We start from the raw sequence: 23748 nt of genomic DNA, 5'->3' as shown, positions 1-23748 counted from the left end.
GCTTCCAGTGATTCAGGATGCTGCGGCTTTCTTGTCGGACGCGTCTGTGGACTCGGTCAGAATGGCGGCCAGAGCAGCAGGACTCTCCAACGCGGCTCGTAGAGCCTTATGGTTGAAGTGTTGGTCGGGGGATATCCAGTCAAGATCCAAATTATGCGCTATCCCATGTAAAGGGGAATATCTCTTTGGGCCAGCCTTGGATGAGCTGCTCGAAAAGGCTGGAGATGATAAGAAGAAATTTCCTAATTTGTCATCAGCTTCTTACCGGCGTCCATTTAACAGAAGGAGATTTGGTCGTGGAAGGAAGCGCGCATCCTCACCCTCTAGAGAAAATTTTAGATGGGAGGATAGACGCAGGAGAGGTACGGGTTACATGTTTCGCCGTTCCTCAAAAGAACGTAAGAAACCAGACCAATGACTAGCAATCCCTGTGGGAGGGAGATTGTCAACCTTCTCTTCCGCTTGGACTAACATCACGAATAGTGTCTGGGTCCGAGGTATTGTATCGGAAGGCCTAAAATTGGAATTTGTTCATTGGCCTCGTGATAAGTTTATGTTAACCCCCTTGCGTTCCTCCACTATTGAGCAGACGGCCTTAGAGTCAGAGGTCATGACTTTATGCCGTAAAAATGTACTGATTGAGGTTCCGGAGTCAGAGAGAGGAAGAGGATTCTACTCTCCTCTTTTTTTGATTCAAAAACCAGACAAGTCGTTCAGGACTATTATCAATCTTAAATCCCTTAATGAATACCTGGTTAATAACACGTTTAAAATGGAGTCAATCAGTTCTGCAATAAAGATGTTGTTTAAACACTGCTTCATGGTAGTTGTGGACTTAAAGGATGCATACTATCATGTTCCTATCCACGAAAACTTCCAGAAGTTTCTACGTGTGGCGGTGTCTATGGGAGGTATTGTTCGCCATTTTCAATTTAGAGCCCTTCCCTTCGGCCTCTCAACGTCTCCCCGGGTATTTACTAAAGTAGTTGCGGAGGTTATGGCGCACTTACGTGAATCCGATATTCTCATTGTTCCTTATCTGGATGATTTCCTAATAGTGGGGAACTCAGTAGACCATTGCCTGGCTCAGGTTAAAACAGCTATATTTAAACTGGAAAATCTGGGCTGGATCATAAATTATGATAAATCCCGATTGCAACCCCTAAAGACCCAGAGGTTCCTAGGGCTACTGTTAAATTCCGAGTCCCAACAATGCTGTCTTCCGCCTGATAAATTGCTTCATATCCAACAACAGGTGTTAAAAGCAATTAATAAACCATCCATGACCCTTAGACAGGCTATGTCTTTGTTAGGTTCCCTAACTTCCTGTATCCCCGCCGTCCGTTGGGCCCAGTTCCACTCCAGGCCTTTACAGTTTGACGTACTACGTTATGATAGGGTCTTACAGGGTTCCTTGCAGGGTCAGATGACATTGAGTCCAGGGGTTCTCACATCTCTTAGATGGTGGCTAGAGGAAGACAATCTGTCAGCAGGAGTTCCCTGGGTGACTCAGGTGACTCGGGTAATCACAACAGACGCCAGCCCCACGGGGTGGGGGGCACACATGGGTGACGTGGTAGTCCAGGGTCTATGGGACCCCCAAATGTCAGCCTCTTCCAATCAGAAGGAGTTGATGGCAATTGAATTCTCAATTAAGGAACTCCTCGTGTATCTACAGGGTCACCATGTCAAAATCCTCTCCGACAACCAGGTGGCAGTGGCCTACGTGAATCACCAAGGTGGAACACGCTCCGAGTTCCTGATGGAAATAGCGGACCGCCTGCTCCGGATAGCGGAAGACCATTTTCTATCTTTAACAGCAGTGCATATAAAAGGGAAGGAAAATATAAGGGCGGACTTTCTAAGTCGAAACACCTTAAGACAAGGAGAATGGTCTCTGAACTCAAAAATCTTCAACCAAATTGTCCGCAGGTGGGGTCATCCAGAGGTGGACTTATTTGCCAGCAAGGACAACAGAAAAACGAAAATATTCTGTTCCTTGAATCCCAGGGAATATCCGCTGGCAGTGGATGCCTTCCTGATCAGATGGGATTTCCGATTGGCATATGCGTTCCCCCCGCTAAACCTGTTGCCTCTGGTGGTCAGAAAGATAAGGGAGGATCAAGCGAGAATCATACTGATCGCTCCGTTCTGGCCCCGAAGAGCTTGGTTCTCCTGGCTCAGGACCATGTCGGTGGAAGACCCCTGGGTACTGCCGGACATCCCGGACCTACTTCATCAAGGTCCGATCAACCATCCACAAGTGAAGGGTCTCCATTTGACGGCATGGTCTTTGAGAGGTCACTGTTAAAAAACAGAGGATTTTCTCCAAATCTCATTGATACCCTTATGAAGAGTAGAAAACTCATAACAACTAAGATCTACTCTAGAACTTGGAGGAAGTTTCTGGCCTCTTCAAATTTTAATATCGAAGAGGGTTTACCAATTAACCAGATTCTAGAATTCCTGCAGAGAGGGCTAGAGCTAAATCTATCCACGAGTACGCTAAAAGTACAAGTCTCAGCCCTAGGGGCCCTATTTTCTTGTAACATTGCTGGTAATTATTGGGTATCAAGGTTCATCAAAGCAGCTAGTAGGTCCAGACCTATACACAGGAATAGGTCAATGCCTTGGGATCTCAATCTAGTCCTCTCTGCTTTGACTAAAGAACCGTTTGAGCCTTTACATTCAGCCTCACTTAAATTACTATCCCTCAAAACAGCATTTTTGGTGGCAATTACATCTGCTCGTAGGGTAGGAGACATACAGGCTCTTTCTAGGCTGTCCCCCTATACAGAGTTTCTACAGGACAGAGTAGTCCTCAGACCAGATCCAGCTTATTTACCTAAAGTGGTCTCAGATTTTCATAGATCTCAGGAGATAGTTCTACCATCATTTCTCCCTAATCCTTCTAATTCCAAAGAACAGTTACTCCATACGTTAGATGTTAGGAGATGTCTCTTAGAATATATTTCAGTCACTGATGCTTGGAAGAGAGAGGAGGCTTTGTTTCTATCCTTCCAAGGTCCCAGGAAAGGTCTTAGAGTGTCAAAGTGCACGTTAGCGAAGTGGATTAGGGAGGCTATCTCTCTGGCTTATACTGCAGGTGGAGGTCCTGTTCCGCAGAATCTGAGGGCACATTCCACCCGGGCCATGGCTACATCCTGGGCTGAAAGATCTGGAGTTTCCATCGACCAGATATGTAAGGCGGCTACGTGGTCATCCCCTTCCACCTTTTTCAAGCACTATAGGTTGGACTTGGGGTTCTCTTCTGATCTCACCTTCGGGTTAAGGGTGCTACAGGCTATAGTCCCTCCCTAAGGTAGTTTACATCTCTGTAATTCTCTCGTAGTGCTGTCATGGGAGTCCGAATAAAGCATTAAGCTACTTACTGGTAGCAGCATTTTTCGGAGGCCCATGACAGCACCCTTAGTTCCCTCCCTATTCACGTGGGGGTTGCACTTCCTATAATGTATATAATGAGATAGATAGATCTCACGTGTGGTATATAGTTCAATATGATGGATTATTTTTGTACATAAACTGTATATAATGTATGTTTGTGTGCTACTAACCGCGGTAGTCCTCTCAGGCTCTAATATACAACTGATGCAGGGGGAGAGGTACCGCCCTTTTGTATCTGTAGGTTTCCTGTTCCTGAAGGGCGGATCCCCTCTCTCGTAGTGCTGTCATGGGCCTCCGAAAAATGCTGCTACCAGTAAGTAGCTTAATGCTTTTCACTCAAGACAGATTTTACCCTTGAATTCAGAATTTTGAGAATGACTGATCCCGTTCATAAGGAAAAAGAATCCGGTTTCTTTGAGATATATATTACAAAGTTACTTATTTGTATATGTATTATTGATTTCAGAAAAAAAAAATTAAAATGACGGATACTCTTTATAAATCTGTCGCTACACTTTTTACTGTAAACTGTGTATCAATACGTGTGTATCCTGGCATATTGTCGTCCCTGAAATATTTTTTATTTATTTATTTTCAGTTCAAGTCCACATCTACGAAAAATGTATCTGTAGTGGGCTGGATGGCTATGATGATGGATGACCCTGAGCACCCTGACATTTTCCTACTTACAGACTCTGAGAAGGGTAAGTCCATACTCAGTCTTTGCCCAATGCGGCTCCTTCGCCAGATTTCACCATATTAACTGTGTGCATTAATAAATTGACTGGTGTAATTACTTTGAAAATATATGTAGGAATAATTGTATAATTGTGATATTTAAACTAGCATTGTACGAGTCCATGCTCTCTTTAGTATTAGACAGGGGAACTTAAAAAAAAAACAAACATTATACAGCCTTACTTAAATGCATTTTCAAAGGAAGTACACCAGCAACATCAGGTCTAAGATCTCTATTAAATTAATGCATTTCATTTTGTGAAATCTGCTGATGGTGGGTGAGGGGTACCAGGTTCAAAGGAAAATGCATCATTATAAAGGCATAAGGCAGCGCTTGTTGAGAGCGACTCTGCATCCCTAATTCAGGAGGACTGGGGATATTGGGGGAGAAGGGGATGAGGATGCTAAGTTTTATTTTCCGAGAAGACATGCAAATTAGCTCTTACCCAAAAGGTAAGGAAACTCACCAGATTCTAGCTCACCTATAAGTCAATGTGATGACCCCGGGTACCTGCACCTGGTGAGTGCGGAGAAGGGTCTGGCCGGCTGAGCGAGATCCCCGACATCTTTTTACTCCACTCTCCCCAATGGAAAACCTATGCACGCTCCTCCAAACTGAGTGTGCATATGTATGAAACTGGAGGGATGACTATAGAAAGTGCATGAGCATCTTATGGGGAAAAAGTACTGTATGTGTCTATTATAGCCTTCCTTTCTGTACCACAGGAAACTCTTACAAGTTCCAGGCAGGGAACCGTGTGAACGCCATGTTGTGGTTTAAGCATCTAAGTGCCGCCTGCCAAAGTAACCGGCAACAGGTGAGGAGGTGGGGGGGGGGGGGGGGTGTTGTACCGCGCCTTGTTCGCTCACCATGACCCAGCACATACATAAAATCACTTCGTCCTTGTCTGAACAGGTCCCTACCAACCTGATGACGTTTGAGTGATCCAGTGTTCTACCCAGGATCGAGTCTCGCCCTCCTGTGCATCGGACGTCAGGGGAAGGTGGACGATCACAAGGCTTCCCCTGCCGGCCTGTCCGCAGCAGCACCTTAAAGCAATGAACAAAACACATCCGATTTTTTTTTTTTTTTAGCACTGACAGCGAAGAGGGAGAGGAGAACGTTTCTCTTCGCACCACCATGTCCGTTAACGCCCCCAGTTCCGGGCTAAGGCGCACTCCTGCAATTTTGGACAGGATCAGCCATGGACCTCACGTTGAGATAGCCTATGTACATATTATATTTAGGTTCTTTTTTTGGTTGTTTTTTTTTTTTTTCTTGTTCACGGAACCAATCTGTGCAAACCACTGCCTTAAAGACAAACTTAAAAAAAAAAAAAAAAAAAAAAGTGAGTGTTGAAATGTAACACCAAATAATAGTGTGTTTGGCGCGCGTCTGCCTGGATTCACAGGAGTGTGTTTCACTGTAGTCCTTTGTGACTCTTATCGTTTCGATTTTATCATTTGTCAAACTCACTGGCTATGGGGAAGGAAGCCATGGACCTTCTTTCTATATTTTTTTTACCTGTACATAAAAACTCACATTGGGTTTTCTCTTGGAAAACCTAGTTATTAATAGACGACAATGTGTAGGGCAGTGGTCCCCAACTCCAGGCCTCGAGGGCCGCCAACAGTGCAGGTTTTCAGGATTTCCTTAGTATTGCACAGGGGTTGGAATCATCACCTGTGCAGATGATCACATTACCACCGATGCAATACTAAAGAAATCCTGAAAACCTGCACTGTTGGCGGCCCTCGAGGCCTGGAGTTGGGGACCCCTGGTGTAGGAGGACAGTGTTACTGTAGGGTGAGATAGTCTGGGGTACAGCAAGTGTCCACGAGTGTTGGTGAAGGTGTGTTGGTCAGTCCGGCTGGGCAGCGTGTCCTTAATGGCTCTGACCACCGTAGATTTGCATTTTAGATGGGTTAAGATACAGTGCTGCACCAGTGTTTGGTGAGTACCTGCTTGATTTATGTAGAGTGGCTATACTAGTTTATGCTTAAAGAGGTCCCGTCACCCACCATAAATATGTCATGGTGTAAATGCCGCTTTCCTCCTGAATCTGGCTTAGTTTTTCTTTTGTTTTTATGCCTCTCCATTCCTGAGTTATGGCCTCTTCCCTGTCTCTCTTTAGTGGGCGTCAGCACTTCTTCGTGGGAGTGGTCTTAAGGCCCACGCCCAGTTGGCTAACAATACTAGATATACGTACAGGAAAGGGGGCCGTATCTCCAGAATGGAGAGGCGCAGGAACAAATGAAAAACACCGGATTCAGGAAAACTGTGACATTTACGGGCTAAATAAATTTACATATTTATTGCAAGTGACAGGTCCACTCTACAATACGACTGAGTCCCACAAAAAAACAGCAGTATTATTAGTTTTAAATTAATTTTATGGACTTTTTAAAAAAAAAATATTTTTTTATTGTTAAAAGTTAGGTGTATAACCTTGGGTTGCTAATTATTTTGTCTCTAGAGATGTAGCTGTGTCGGTATGTAGGAGTGCGTTTGCTTCAATCTCTTAGTTCACATTGACTTACACCTAGTCCGATATATTTGATTTTGCAGAAGCCTCATTCTCCCGTCAGGTATACCACAACAGTTATACCACTTAATAAATCCTAAAAATAGTAAACGTTATTGATTATAAGCTTCACACACTCTGGAGAAAATCTATGCAGACAAGTAGAAAGTAAAGGGATAGACCTAGAAGTAATTTCAGCGGAGAGATGACATTCCTTCCTCAGGGGTGTGTGGTCCCTGAGGAAGCAACGGCGAAACACTTGTGTTGGGAATGCGCCATAAGGGTCAGTATACTGTCTATAGTCGGTTCTGTCCATATCTTGGTTTGTATGGACATGTTGGTATAGGAGCTGTATTTATTATTAGGGAAGCAGACATATTATAGGGTTTTACTTCTCTCCAGTTACAGCCTTCTATTTTATTATATTTCATAGATAGAACTATTGAAATAATCTCCACGCATTTTACATTAACAGCAAAATGAAATGGAATTCTAGCATTTCATTCACACTGCTTTAATTTTTTTTTTTGTTGGTACCCTTGCGGTTTTACACCGTGGTACTTTTTTTTTTTTTTTAAATACAGCACGTCCATTTTCTTCACCTTTTTTTATTTTTTATTAGTGCAATTTTTTTTTCTCCTAAACATAAAAATGGGTTAGCAGCCAAAAAAAGGCACCATAAGTGCTAGTAATTTCTGCTGCAGTTTTCTGATTGACTATGGTTTGCGTTTCTCATGGGGGAAAAAAAAAAAACACAGACTTGTTCACACACGACATGTCTGATGTTTTTTTTTTTCCCCAGAGCATTATATTAATCCTGAAGATGAGCAGCATTTTACAGTTATCCTTATAATTCTATGATTTGTCTATATGTTCTCACGGACCTATTTTTTTTTCTGCATTAATAAAAACTTAGGCATTTGCCAGAAAATTGAAGCAAAAATTCCAGTTTTTGATGCATTTCTGGGGCTGTTTGTATGCTTTTTTTTTTTTCTTTTTTGCTGCAAATCCATTTTGACATTAGTGGCGAAAACTGCAGTAAAAATGCTGAAATAATTGACAAGCTGCATTGTTTAAACTCACTATAGGACAAAAAAAAAATGCACCGTGTAAATCATTCATTTTGCTGTTAATGTAAAACACTTTTTTCTGCCCTCAAAAACGCAACATGGGAGCAGGCCCCAAAATCTCATCATTTTTATTGGTGTAGCGACAATACACACATTTTACAGTTCAACCTGGGAACACATTTTAAAGGGGTTGTCTGGTGCTTTTCCATTGCTGGTCTATCCTTAGGTTAGCTCATCAATATCAGATTGGTGGGGGACGCGACACCCGGCGGTGGTCGGAGATGATCTGTTGCCGATCAGAACAGCACAGCGCCGTCAACGGTATAGTGGCCGCAGCCGGGTACTGCACATCCGCCTCCCGAGTGAGTGCTGTTCTGCTACACAACTGATCACATGCATCGGGTACCACGGATTGGCTGGATGTCGCACCTCCACCGATCTGGTATTGATGACCCATCCTAAGTATTGGCCTTCAGTATAAACGTACCGGACAGCCCCTTTTAAACCCTTAGTTTTCCCAACGTGAGGAAGAACGGTAGGATATGCTGCCAATATCCAGACTGAATGCTGTGACGCTCTCCAACCATTTGATCAAAGAGGTAGTGAAGATGGGAACGTGCCACCATCTTCTGCTGGTTCCGGTCTGCCAATAAAGCCGGACCAAGCCTGGACGGAGCGGAGCCGGCAGTGGCCATACACTTCTCTAGAATCGCTGCCTATTCACCATAATGATAGAGACCACGGTAATCTGTCCTTGACCATCGACACTATCCTGACAACGTCACCAAAGAGGTGCCCCTTTAAAAATCGCTTTAGGTAAATGCTCGTTCCTAAAAATTAATACAATTCATCCTTCCACGATCACTTGCACAATTGCTCTATTTTTAATCTAGGTAAAAAAGATGATTTTTCACCCGCATTGTCACTTCTCTGCCATCCGTATGTTTGTTTTTATACGTCAATAATTAATTATTAATTACAATTAATAATGTAACTATTAATTTAGGAAACAATTTGGCTTTGTAGAGTTACATTAATTCTAATTAATTCTACAATGCCATATAGTTTTCCTAAGTTAATAATGTTAATGGATCCAGCAAAACAGATGTTGTCCGTATGCATCTGCTTGTTTTTCTTTTCACACACCCGTAGAAAAACATGATTACCGTTGTGTTTTCTGCCCGCCCCGCACTGTGCACCCGTGTAACACAGCAGTGCGTCCTGCCTTATCTTCACGTCCTCTTGCTTTTTCCTTTGTGCTTATCGTATAGAATAGGACAGTTAATGGCTGACGGTGACTTATTTATTTCTCTAGTGATACAATTATCCACAATGCTCGGCCGTCTCACCGCGAGACCATACAGAGAACAATATATTGTGCACAACCCACCAAATACCCGGTTCAGTGAAGCTTCTTAGTGTGTACATTTTGTATATAGCTGCACTGTGTATATAGATATATTTTTATTAACGTCTTTGGATAAGCGACTGAAGCAAACACCGCCTGTTCCTTTTTTGCTTTAATTTTAGGTGTTATTTTTTTTTATTTTTAGGCTACTATTTTCACTTGATCTTCTTAGTGGATTCACACATTACAGATTCTGTTGCAGAAATGTCTGGCTACCTTTTTTTTTGCTTTTTGGAGCTGGTAGAAATCCGCATGCAGTTGACCGGTAGAAATTGGGCAGCTGGTTGTACTCCCTTTGAACGTTGGAAGTCCCACGTTTTGCCCCACCTGTTTAATACACATACATGTATCATGAAGAGTATTGTGTGAGCCTCACCGTCCTCGGAACATTCGTAGGCGAGGGTTCTATGGTTGACATTCACTGTCGGCTTTCCACATGATACAACCAGTTTTATTAAAGGGCAATTCTGCCCAAACCCTTTAAAAAAAACTACTTGTGCGCAATAAATGTACCAAGGGCGTATCCAGATGATTGGCAAACCCCTTAGATACATTGCAGTATTTGACCTTGATGTTGAATGGGGTAACATAGGTCCTGGACCCCATTTAAGAAAATGTGTAACAAGGCCCCCAACAATCAGAATGTCTAGTGCCGGTCTCGACCTGTTTGGGGGGCGGCACCATGTTGGACCTTCTCATTCTCCATGTGTGAGGCCATTTTCTGCACTTCCTATAGGTACACCCCCGTTTGACCTTACACTAGGTTCCATTTTTCCTGCAGATAGAATCCATCTTTTTTATTAACTAAGGATATAAAAGGACCAGCCGATGGTTTCTCAAGGATCTGTCCCACCTATCTTGCCCACTTTACTCTCAGGAACAATAGTAACCCATAACCTAGCAGGTAAGTCAGTACATGCCATATTCCAACCATAATGAGTCCAGAGATGTCCTCCGTTGTCGCAGGATCGGTCAGCACAATCCATATAGATAGACGAACGCTGCTTTTAGACAACCTGATAGTCGGCACTGAGCTTTAACATGTGTTCCCCAACTTTAAACAGGCTGGCAATCAACCGATATCGATGTTTTGTACATGCATCCTGCCATTCTTTTCGGCAGCACATTGTGCTGTCGAGAACTGTAATTTATTTATTTTTTTAAGCTGGCAAAAAAAAAGCATCACACCAGATGGAGCGTTTGGCTTATTTGTCTGGTTTTATGTTTTTAGCTGGATAAAATTAAAAATCACCTTTCTCGACAGCACATAGTTCAAATAGGACAATGTGCTGCCGAGCACAAAGGCAGAATATATGCACAGAATAGTTGCATTGGCGATCGTTCTTTGCGTTTGGTCGGTCTAAAACCATGAAACTACGGCTGACTAGCTTGCAGATAGCCGATCAGCGATAGTTTAAGTCAAGCAAAAGTTTACTAAGGAAACTAATAAAGTGGCTGTTAAACAGCCAGGGACCTAATACTAGGACTCGTGGGGAGCAGGCAGTGACCATGCCATGAGGCATCGAGCATGCTCCATTGAGGAAAAAGCCTGGTTATAACACCAGTGCCTTATTATCCAGTCTTTATCATTTATTCAACAGCTTGTTATAACCTAAAGAAGGAAGACTTTACAATGCAGATGAATAAGACCCACCTGTAATAAAAAAATTGTTGTCAAATTTATCCAACTATAAAAGGACTGAAATGTGAACAAGGCGACAGGAGAACACGGCACATTGGTTGTTACAAGCATAAAAAAGTTTTTCGGAAGCCTCTGATGTGTAATTCCAGTTTTGACCAGTAGAGGTTAGCGTCCCCTCGCAGTTTGACATGAGGACCCAGCATAATGATCCCTCGCGGGGATGTGCGGGGACTCCGATTCATGTTTTTGTTTTTTTTTCCAGTGATTGTGTGTGAGCACTTTTAAGAATACGTGCGTGTGTTTAGAGTACACTGTCCTGAGGTCTTTATTTCCTACTGAAAATAAAAAAAAATACATTTACAAACTTTTTCTTGTTTCCTTTTTATTCCCTAAATTACTTATCTACTTTGTGCTATAGGCTTGAAATTATATAGGTGCACTAATGAAGAGTTAGTTCTTGTTTACACTTTGTGTTTTTTGTCAGGGGGGTGAAACCGTGTTTTACAGTACCAACGAAGTGAATTAGTTTTCTGAAATCCAATATGGCCGCGTTCACATTGGTGGTATTTTGGTCAGTATTTCTAAACCAAAACCAAAGGCCCTAATACATATTGGATAGTTGATAGTGATGAGTGAACGTGCTCGGATAAGGTGTTATCTGAGCATGCTAGTGTACTAACAGTGTCTTCGGCGTGCTTGAAAAATATGTTTGAGTCCCTGCGGCTGCTTGTTAGAAATTTCCTGCATATGTTGCAGCTGTCTATCAGCCACAAAACATGCAGCCGCTGGGACTCAAACATATACAGAAGTGCTCAGGTCGGTCCAGCACTCCTGCGTTCTCTGTGCGAGTCGCTGCCAGATTTGTTTGGCAGTGGCCGATGTCCTGGAGAACAAAAGAATCGGCCACTGACAATGAGCAGGTCGGATCCTTCTCTTTCTCGGGATTATCTATCAAGGAAGAGGCGAAAGGACCCTATAAATATTACTGTCAGCGAGTTCAGCCAACTTTAATGTGTATGGGGCCAAAATGCAGAAGTTCAAGTGTTTCCATTACATGTTTTGTTTGACTCTTGGATTTGGCACAGAAATACTGATGTTTATTGGATCGCGACAGACTTTATAATATGTAACGTTCTGTAATTGTGATAATGGGAGGACATTCATCGATGCTTTCTATCTATCTTCCTGCTCCCTTTTCGACAGCCTACAATCTGGCTTCCGGTCACACCATTCCACTGAAACTGCCCTAAGGTCACCAATGACCTATTAACCGCCAAGAGCAAGCGACACTACTCTGTCCTCCTCCTCCTGGACCTCTCGGCTGCCTTTGACACAGTGGACCATTCCCTATTATTACAGACCCTCTCATCCCTTGGCATCGCAGACTTGGCCCTATCCTGGATCTCATCATACCTAACAGACCGGACATTCAGCTTCTCCCACTCACACACCACCTCCTCACCTTGCCCCCTATCTGTCGGAGTCCCACAAGGTTCAGTCCTTGGGCCCCTGCTCTTCTCCATTTACACCTTTGGCCTGGGACAGCTCATAGAATCTCACAGTTTTCAGTATCACCTCTATGCTGATGACACACAGATCTACATCTCTGGACCAGATATCACCTCCCTACTAACCAGAATCCCTCAATGTCTGTCCACTATTTCATCCTTCTCCGCTAGATTTCTAAAACTTAACATGGACAAAACAGAATTCATTGCCTTTCCCCCATCTCACGCGAACCCCCAACGAACCTATCCATTACAGTAAATGGCTGCCCACTCTCCCCAGTCCCACAAGCTCGCTGCCTCGGGGTAATCCTTGACACTCATCTCTCCTTCAAACAGCATATCCAAGCCCTTTCCACTTCCTGCCGACTTCAACTCAAAAATATTTCACGGATCCGTACATTCCTCAACCAAGAATCTGCAAAAACCCTAGTCCATGCCCTCATCATCTCCCGCCTCGACTACTGTAACCTGCTCTGTGGCCTCCCCTTCTAACACTCTCGCACCCCTCCAATCTATTCTAAACTCTGCTGCCTGACTAATCCACCTGTCCCCCCGCTATTCCCCGGCCTCTCCCCTCTGTCATTCCCTTCACTGGCTCCCCATTGCCCAGAGACTCCAGTACAAAACCCTAACCATGACAAAAATATTTAGAATTGAGAGTCCTCAGTGGTTGATACCTTTTAATGGCTAACTGAAAAGATGGTAACAAATTGCAAGCTTTCGAGACTACATACGTCTCTTCATCAGGCAAAGCTATGACTAGGTTCTCCCTGCAAGATTTCAGACAAAGGAGTGAAGTTATCAGAATACTTGTCGAAGAGCCAAGGACCACCTGTGTAGAGCTACAGAAAGACTGGAATTAGCAGGTGCAATTGTTTCAAAGAAAACTATAAGTAATGCACTAACTGGCTAACACGGTACCAAGATATATTTCTTTCCTGTAACCATGACATACAAAGCCATCCACAACCTGCCTCCTCCATACATCTGTGACCTCGTCTCCCGCTAATTTCCTGCACGCAACCTCCAATCCTCACAAGATCTCCTTCTCTACTCCCCTCTTATCTCCTCTTCCCACAATCACATACAAGATTTCTCTCGCGTATCACCCCTACTCTGGAACCCTCTACCACAACATATCAGACTCTCGCTTATCATCGAAACCTTCAAAAGGAACCTGAATACCCACCTCTTCCGACAAGCCTACAACCTGCAGTAATCACCGATCGACCAAACCGCTGCACGACCAGCTCTACCCTCACCTACTGTATCCTCACCCATCCCTTGTAGATTGTGAGCCCTCGCGGGCAGGGTCCTCTCTCCTCCCGTACCAGTTGTGACTTGTATTGTTCAAGATTATTGTACTTTTTTTTATATCCTTACATGTAAAGCGCCATGGAATAAATGGTGCTATAATAATAATGAATTCTCACTTCAGAGAATGATAATTATAAGACAACTGCTCCTCTAAGCCGCCCCTGCAAATAAATATGACAGATCCAATTTGCATAATAATTTTGGAATTTGGTGTAGATGACTGTCGGCCAAACAATGCTCCACCTTTTCGTCTCAGCTGACTCTCCCATACACAGGAGCTCTCACTCGGCTAAGCCCTCCTGTGTTTTCTATGAGAGAGCCACCAACTGACATGTTGGCCGGAGGCTCATCTCCGGGAGATCAATGCGATCGGGAATCTGAAATCAGACATGTCCAATCGACATCTCTCCCAACTATCAGTCATCCGTTGCCCCCATACACATCACAGTGTTGGCCGAACCCATCTATATTTGTGAGTTCAACCAACATTAGTCTAATATAGGAGTCTTTAGACTGCAGTCACAAACGCGGCACCAAAAGGAAGGAAAGGTATAGATCTTTCCTTGATACAGCGGGTGAAATGCATATTGAACTCGTTACGAATTTTCTAAGTAAATATACTTCTAAAGGTGCTATTGACATTAAATTCTCACCAGATGTTGGTAACAACTCATCCAATCCACACAGGGAAAGAAATTATCATAGATGTTCATTAATTAGGCGATGCACATCTCATGATGGGTAAAATCAGTGAGTTGTATTAAGACCATTGCAACCTTATTGTTACAAAACATACTGATGGCATTGGTTCCAGAAGAATTTCTAAACTACTGAAGGTTCCATTGAGCAATGTTGAGGCCATTAATCCGGAAGTGGGAAGAACATAATTTTGCAATAAACCGGCTATGACTAGGTTCTCCCTGCAAGATTTCAGACAGAGGAATGAAGTTATCAGAAGACTTGTCGAAGAGCCAAGGACCACCTGTGTAGAGCTACAGAAAGACTGGAATCAGCAGGTGCAATTGTTTCAAAGAAAACTATAATGCACTAAACCTCCATGTTCTGTATGCACGCTCAACACACGAGAGTCCATTGCTGAGCAAAGTAAGTTTATTTGCTCAACAACATTTAGACAAGCCTGTGAAATACTGGAATATAGTCTGGTCAGATGAGACCAAAATTGAACTCTTTTAGATGTCATTTTACACACAGAGGTCAAAGGTCACTGCGTGTCACCCCAAAAACACCACACCAACAGTGACCTTTGGAGGTGGGAACATCATGGTGTGGGGCTGGACAACTCCATATAATTGAAGGACGGATCAATGGACCTATGTACTAAGACATTCTCGATAAAAATCTGCTGCCATCTACCTGGATGATGAAGATGTAACGAGGGTGGAAATTTTAGCAGAACAATGATCCTAAACACACAACCAAGGAAACAATTGGTTTCAGAGAGAAAATAAAGCTGCTAGAATGGCCGAGCCAATCACCGGACCTGAATCCTATGGAACATTTATGAAAAGAACTAAAGCTGAGTTCATAGAAGGAGCTTACAGAAGCTTCTGAATGTAAAGTGTGTTTGTGTGGTAGAATGGTCCAAAATCCTACCTGAGCAATGCCTGCGACTAGTTTCTCCATACAGGAGACGTCTTGAAGCTTCATTGCCACAAATACTTTTTCCCTGTGTCATTTCTCTTTATTACACATAATTTATGGACATCTATGCCTTGATTTATTTTCCTGTGTGGATTGGGTGAGGATAATCCATGAGTTGCTGTCAATGTGGTTCTCAGATTCTGTAACAAAAATTTACAGGCAAATTAACTACTATACGGTCTATACCAATTCCTATTGAGAACAATGGGAGGCCGTTTGTGGGCAGATTACTTTTCACATAGATTTTTGGGTGAAATATGACATGAATATTAGTTCTAAATCCTGTCCTATGGTTTTCATTACATAACATTGTGAAGTACTGTATTTGCCTGGATCCGGTTACAGTATACACCCAAATGCATGGGTAGCCTGATAAAATGTAAACTTACAGCCTGCTGCTTTCAGATATTTTCCCTATTTAAAGATTTGTTCTAAAGGTAAAAGATATAATATAATGCAATACAGGACTATCAGCACTCGGCAAGAGAAATGTGGACTGTTACCAAATCTCCATAGTGTGCAATGGTCGTTAGCGCCACCTACTGGAAATGAAGAGAATAGAGGAGCTTCTGTCATACTCAATATTGTCTGTGTATATAATATATATATATATATATATATATATATATATATATATATATACACATACCAGTATATATTTTTATAATTTATGTATTTTATATAAAAGTATACACCCTGCCAAAATGTAGGAATTTCTGGCAAGTACTTGTGTGCTGCATGTTACAAGAATTTCCCAGATTCTTATGTCTGGCCTGGTGTGTAGAGTGGAAAGGTGGAAGTCTTTATTTACAAAGAAAAATATCCAAGCCCGGCTATGTTTTACTGAAACCTACATGATGTCTACCAATAACATGTGGAAACGTGTTCTGGTCTGATGAGACCAAGGTTGAACTTTTTAACCATGATTCCAAAAGGTATGTTTGGTGCAAAGCCAATACTGTGCATCAATAGAAGTACACCATTCCCACAGTGAAGCATAGTGGAGGTAACATTCTTTAGGGCTGTTCTTTGGTAGCTTGAAGTGAGGCTTTAGTCAAGGTGAAAGGAATTCTGAACCGTTCCAAACAACTATTAATTTATCCTCAAAACTGGAGATGAATTTAACCTCACAAGCCCAACAACGACGCTAAGCAACTATTCCAAATCAAGAAAAGAATGGCTTTGCCAGAAGATGGACATAGTTTTGGAATGTATGTATGTATGTATATATTGTTGATTGATATAATACCAAGAAAGAAGAGATATGAAATTATGGACTTGTGATTAGTTCTCCAACATGTATGGAAGAATCACCCTGCGGAGTTTCTTCAAAAACTGTGCAAGTGTATCTGGGAGAACTGATAAACATAAATGGTGATCATGCCAAATATTGATTTGATTTAGATTTTTATTTTGATAATTTACTTTGCATTTTGTTAAAACATAATAAAAATATTAACACTATTTTTAAAGCTTTCTTATTTTGCAGCACTTTTTCCACACCTGCCTAAAACTTTTGCACAGTTCTGTGTATATATAACAAATATATATTTATGTCCATTATTTATAAGACCTAATGCATGTACATAGTAGAAAGTGAAGCATAAACTGCATTACGTAATTGCTTACCTTAAATCCATATATCTAAATTACTCCTTCCCCATTTTTAATGACCCCGTCCTTTCGTTTTTCTCATGGTTATGAGTATTTGTGTTTGAGAATTTCCATGAGAGATCCACCAACTGCTCTTTGCCTCTTTCTTCTTTTCCACGCAAGGGAATAGTTTACAGTCCGCCTGCCCTAGAACAACTGTGCAGACGATCTGTTTTCTACCCGTAGTTTTGCTGAAGCTGTTACAAAGCAGAAATCTTATGTCTGGTCTCAACCGAACCTATAAATCTTTCAGTAGTCAAAATCAGCAGCTGCACTTCACGTCATGCTGGACGGAGATTATGCGACAGGGACCCCTGTATCCCTGTATCTTTAATCCCAAAAATAATTGATCTGTCCCAGGGCCTGCTGTCTGCTTATTCCATGCCCCCAGCTGACTACACATAAAAACTTATAACAGGCAGAAAAATTAGTGATTTTTCCAGATAAAATACAATGGATCCAGCAGGAATGAAGATTATAATTATATAGTTATTTCTCTATTTTAAAATTCTTCATCTTTCTATGGTAATCCATTTAGAAATTAATAATATCTTACAGCATTACGCACATTTTTCCAGATAGAAGCAAAATCTAGATGGTGGAAACTAAAAAATAATTCCACATTCAGATGAGCTACAGTAGTACTATATGTGTGTGTGTATGTATATATATATATATATATATATTGTATATGTTATTCCAACACACGGGTTTAATAGTTTCAGTGATAATGATGTCTGTACCAAAGTCACTGGTAGTCATTTGCTGATCTGTTTGGGTGACTACCAACATCAAAAAACACCTAAGTCCGAGCGGGGTAGGAAAAATTCAGCAGGAAATAGTAACAAATAATAAGAAATGTATTCCTGACACAGTCCCTGTTAGTGGCCCTATAATAGCTCACGCCTACCTAACAGCGGAGGTTGGCACCCTAAAATTCGATGTGGCGCCCCCGCTCCACGTAGACTGTCCCTTCTTGCCCTACTGGGCCCTACCAACTACCCACGCCCAGACCCCAACATCATACACACAAATTGACCTAGGTTACACTAACAGGTGAAAAAGTGTAAAAAATGTGAAAAAAACAGTGTAACAAAAACGACTAAAAACATAACAGCAAGATAGTGCTGCGGAAATGTCCACAAAAATACATGTACCCTATGGGCTATATCAGAAATGGATTGCCTTGCGCAGGCGTGTACTATGGAGGACAGAGAATGAACTTCAATCCAATATTGCAGCCAGCGGGTAAGGAAAGGGTGAATCAAACACCCAAAAACCCCGCCTCCATGGCTGAAGATTGTTCCCTCCAAATTCAGGTGACAGTGTCCCTTTAAATTACAATTTACGCTATAGGCTATACAATATATATCCATTGATTGGTATTTAGACCATTTCTGATATAGCCCATAGGATACATGTATTGTTGTGGACATTTCCGCAGCACTATCTTGCTGTTATGTTTTTAGTCGTTTTTGTTACATTGTTTTTTTTCACATTTTTTACACTTTTTCACCTGTTAGTGTGACCTAGGTCAATTTGTGTGTATGATGTTGGGGTCTGGGCGTGGGTAGTTGGTAGGGCCCAGTAGGGCAAGAAGGGACAGTCTACGTGGAGCGGGGGCGCCACATCGAATTTTAGGGTGCCAACCTCCGCTGTTAGGTAGGCGTGAGTTATTATAGGGCCACTAACAGGGACTGTGTCAGGAATACATTTCTTATTATTTGTTACTATTTCCTGCTGAATTTTTCCTACCCCGCTCGGACTTAGGTGTTTTTTGATGTTGGTAGTCATACATCTAAGTATCTATGAGATTTTAAATATTACTGAATAAAAATATTTTTTTTGGATATTGTGTTTTTTTTTGGTTGCTAAATTGATTATATCCTTACATTATCTTAGTTGGTTGCTGATCTGTTTGGGTCTGACCACTTGGGCCCCACTGATTCCGAAATGAATTGGTCAAAGATATACACAGCCTCCGCTACATTCCCACGGCACTGTCACAGCCCCACTGCTCCATTCCCACAGCACTGACACAGCCACCGCTCCATTCCCACGGCACTGACACGGCCACTGCTCCATTCCCACAGCACTGACACAGCCACCGCTCCATTCCCACGGCACTGACACAGCACCATTCTCAATTTCCTTTGTGGCATCAAACGTCGCATCCCTACCAATCAGAAACTTGGCACCTATCCTCTGGGTAGGTGTTAACTTTCAATTTGGAGGATATCCTTTTTATACCTGATAGTTCCCAACTCCCGAATTTCACTAAAATCAGGTAGATTTGAGTTTCAATTCGCTATGCAAAATAATTTTTGGAACTGTAATAGTAACTTTAATCTTCTGTCTATTTTAGAAGAAAATAAAAACTTAATACTGTTTTTTTTTCCCCTAAAACCTACAATGAAGCTTCTAATCGGGATGCATCAATGGGGACATGTTAAGCAGTTTCAACAACCCAAAAAAGCTAATTAACTGCAGACATAGCGTTTTAAACCTGTTCGGCAATTTAACTGGAAAAGCAGATACAGGAAGAAAAACTATTATTCTCCCTGCAGCCGCTTGTACCAGTCGGCGGTGCTGAGCAGGGGGCAGTAAACTGTCGCCGTTCATTACACAGTGAGAGTTCTGTAATCACTCCAGCCTGTGCCTTGATTGCTGATTGACAGCTTGCCTTGCACACATACACTGCAGAGCAGGCTGTCAGTCAAAGTGTAAGGGGAGTGACAAGAGCATACTCGGTGTTGAGCGGTGACAGGTTACTGATCCAGTGACTGAAGCAAGTGGTTTCAGGGAGGATAAAATGTTGTTTTCTCTCTGTAGCCGCTGCTCCAGTAAGCAAAACAAATACCGTAGGTTTAAAATGGTAATAACCTTTATAACCACATTACCACTATGACTGCAGGTAAATATATATATATATATATATTTTTTTTTTTTTTTTTTAAGCTGTCCAGTTCCCTTTAACTGTGATTAGTGGACAACAAGGAAGCATAAGGCCCAATCATTGAAATGAATAGTCTATCCATGTAGGAGCACATTCATATATTAGTGTTTTGCTTAGGAGTGCTATCTCATGGATAGACTATCACACGTAGGAGTGCTATGGGACTGTTAACATCCCTTAAGCTCCAAGTGCACAGTTTTTGCTCTCATGTTAGTGGTTGTATCATTTTCTTTGTTCAGGAGTTCACCGCTCCACTGCCTCCCCGTTCCTTCTTCCTTTTGAGGATTGACAGTTTGGACTAGTGACATTGCCACGACACTGGACTAAAGAGTGCCATCTCCCATGCTGGAAGCAAAGGCAGCTTTGCCTCTGCAGAATGTGTGAACTACAGAGGCTCTGAAGCTGGCTGGATTCTGCAATCTGAGCAGCGCTTACAAGCTCTAAAGCATAGAACATGCAAGCATGTACTCCTTGCCTATGAGATCGGCCACCTCTGAGACTGCAGAAGTGGCTGGTGACCAAGGCAATGAGCAGTACACAATAGAAGTAAAAATCCCTTCCCTCTGTTCTTTTGAACGAGTGGATTTTTAATAATGCATAAATTGCAAAGTTCCTTGTTTCTAAAAGTACTGTGTATCTTTACTCATTCAATATGACGCGAAAACTCCTTTAATGCCATTAAAAGGGTTAAAGCAATAATGGAGTCAATACGGCAAGCCATTCTGTCACATTAGTAAAGGCAGATGGCATGGCAAGGGGCTGGATGGGAGACCAGAATTCACTAATGTGTGTCCCAATACTTTTGTCCATATGGTGTACACTCTGGCGGGCAGTGTTCCGTAAGTGTGCGACCATCTCATGATTCCCATAGTTATGAGGGTGCAGATTTAGAGCACAATATACTTGTTAATGTGTGTAAAAATTGTATTAAAATACTGTACTTGCCCACTGCCATCTTCTGCCACTTCCAGCGCCGCTCTGGTTACGTGATGCCGGAATGGAGTGGCGTGAGAAACAGCAGAAGACTGCGACGGGTAAGTATTGTAATGCACTCCCTTCACACACATTAACGAGCAATACAAACAAAACACTGGATTTCTTCTATAATTCTACCCCCAGACCGACTATTATCACACCTTCCTGATTATTACCGTACATCTCTGTACTGACAGCTTGAGGGGCGATGATGGAAAGGGTATATGAAGAAGGGAAAACCGCAGAGGAAAAGGTCAAAGACCATCTCATTTTTATTTTACAAGAATTGATGGACCTGCAGCTTACAGGGAACCTGTTAGAAGCTGATTTATTCTGTCTGATTATAGTAATTTTATATTGGCTGATGTGTCATAGATTTTGCTTTTCACATTATTATCCCTGAATCTCATTATAGCATATTTATTAAATTAAACTGTCGCGGCTCAATGTGTTCTTAGTCTTCAGTCTGAACATGTAGCATTTTGTACCTCACCAGCCTTGATTTTCCGGTGTAATATATTCTACTAATTTGAGAAAGTTCCAGGAACTGGGCTAAGTTCCAGTCACATTCTACACTGATTAATTATATCCGTGATCATACATTATTTATTATGCGTTGATTAGCGCCATCATATTCCGCAGCATTTTACAGACATCATCATTGTCCAAAATGTGGTTCACAGTCTACATTCCCTATCAGTATGTCTTTGGAGTTTGGGAGGAAACCGGAGAACCCAGAGGAAACCCGCGCAAACATAGGGAGAACATGTGAACCAAGTAGGTAACAAGGTGGCTGAGATAGTGTATAAAAATGTCAAATTATATACCTTCATATAGGCTAATTATACTATTTCAGATATAGCAGATTAAACAATGCAACTATTCCAGCATGTTTGCCAGGATGTATACCTGAAAGTGAGCCAGTCATTAAGGTGCATCTGTGCTCACATGTGCCCCAGGTAGTGCCCACCCTACCAGGTTACCCACAATAAATATGCTTTGTTAAAAAAAGAAACTTCTCTTAATTGGAGCATTTGTCTATCAGATGAAAGGAGACCTCAATGGATACAAGGGCTGGATGGTTTGGAGAACTGTTTACCCCAGAGAACAATGTATATTGTCATTGGTGGAATTTGAACCCAGCACCCCAGTGCTGCTAAACAGTGCTAACCACTGAGCCACCATGCTTTTACCTAGGGAACTAGAGTGTCTGGTTAGTTTCAGCATGACCAGCGTCAACCCAGCCTGGAGATTGGGAGTTCACTCTGAATGTGGCCCGATTTCAGAGTACTTGGCACCGTTTGCCCTTGAGAATGATTTGCAGGGTGTGGTACTCAAGGTTACTTGGCAAATGCTTCTTGTCTGGGTAATCGGCGTTTCAGTAAATGAACATACGAGCTGTACAGAGTAGTAGCCATGAGGGCTCTCGGTGCCGCAGTAGTCCCTTAGACTACTTTCACACTAGCGTCATTTGGGATACGTCGCAATGCGTCGTTTTGGCGAAAAAACGCATCCTGCAAAATTGCTTGCAGGATGCGTTTTTTCTCCATTGACTAACATTAGCGACACATCGCAACCGTCGTGCGACGGTTGTGCCGTGTTGTGGCGGACCGTCGGCAGCAAAAAACGTTACATGTAACTTTTTTTGCTGCGTTGTGTCCGCCATTTCCGACCGCGCATGCGCGGCTGGAACTCCGCCCCCACCTCCCCGCAACTCACAATGGGGCAGAGGATGCGCTGGAAAAATGCATCCGCTGCCCCCGTTGTGCGGCGATTGCACAGTATGCGCCGGGCCGACGCTAATGTGAAAGTAGCCTTACACTGGGTTGGTTTAAGTCTCTTTCAATCTAGCTAGGGTGGTGGAGTCGGGAAGCCAAACCTCCGACTCTGACTTCCAACTCCGAGGGAAAGTGGAAATGTGAATAAAATTAAACTTTATTATAAATCAAATAATTATATTGTGTAATTTAAAATAATTGTTCATATATCATAGATGTATATAGGATCACAGTGTGTGATTGTTATATTCACCGCTGCGACCTACTGAATACCAAATTATTGAACCGCAGAATCAAATGACGCCAATCTCATTGGGGCACTCAGTCAGTCATAAGTAAAGAAGAAAAAAAATATTGGTGTTATAAACCTAGTAAATAAATCAGAATGGAGACTCTGGAGACCCCTTTACACATCTGAACTGGCAATTCTGGAAAATGCCAGTGGGGTCCACATAGACGACACTTTTAACCTATTCACACCAAGGACATTTTCCATTTTTGTTTTGTCTTCCTCCCCTTCTTCCAAGAGCCATAACTTTTTTTTTTATATATTTCCATCAATATAGCCGTTTTGAGGGCTTGTTTTTATTCTTTGCTGGACAAGTTGAACTTTTGAATGACACCGTTCATTCTACCACATAGTGTACTGTTAAAAAAAAAAATCCAAATGTGTTGAAATTGCAAAAAAATTGTTTAGGGCTTTTATATTTACCATGTTTACTATATGGTAAAAGTGAGCTGACACTACGATTCCCCAGGTCAGTACGGATATGCAGATACCAAACATGTATAATTATTTTTTCTTTATTTAAGTGAAAAAATATTTGGAAATTTGTGACATTTTTTGCTGCTTTTGTCGCCATTTTCCCAGACCCATAACGATTCCATTATTGATAGGAGGGCTTATGTTTTGTGCCCCGAGCTTTTTTTTATCTTACTATTTGGGGGTAGATACGATGTTTTGTTCCTAATTCTGGTGTTTTGTTTTTGTTTTTTTCCATTATGCCATTTATTGATCAGATTATTTTATGTTTTGATAGATCGGACTTCTACGAATGGAGCGATACCAGTTATGTATATTTTTAATGGGGCAAAAGGGAGTGAGTTGAAC

The 23748-nt window shown here is 42.1% G+C and overlaps 1 protein-coding gene across 9 annotated transcripts in view; it reads left to right on the top strand.

Annotated features, from left to right (window-relative positions):
• RALGPS2 (Ral GEF with PH domain and SH3 binding motif 2) overlaps positions 1 to 5194 on the top strand; it is a 145169-nt gene extending 139975 nt beyond the window's left edge. For all 9 annotated transcript variants that reach the window (XM_069737774.1, XM_069737769.1, XM_069737776.1 and 6 more), the window contains 3 exons: positions 4004 to 4109; positions 4870 to 4961; positions 5060 to 5194. In XM_069737774.1, coding sequence (XP_069593875.1) covers positions 4004 to 4109; positions 4870 to 4961; positions 5060 to 5089 — 228 coding nt within the window. In that variant the 3' untranslated portion in view covers positions 5090 to 5194. The remainder of the gene's footprint in view (positions 1 to 4003; positions 4110 to 4869; positions 4962 to 5059) is intronic.
• The last annotated feature ends 18554 nt before the right edge of the window (positions 5195 to 23748 follow it).

The sequence above is a fragment of the Ranitomeya imitator genome, chromosome 8 (assembly GCF_032444005.1).
Source record: "Ranitomeya imitator isolate aRanImi1 chromosome 8, aRanImi1.pri, whole genome shotgun sequence".
In the NCBI taxonomy this organism is placed as follows: Eukaryota; Metazoa; Chordata; class Amphibia; order Anura; family Dendrobatidae; genus Ranitomeya; species Ranitomeya imitator.
Note: the sequence above shows the minus strand (reverse complement) of the source record. Positions and strands in the feature narration are given on the sequence as shown.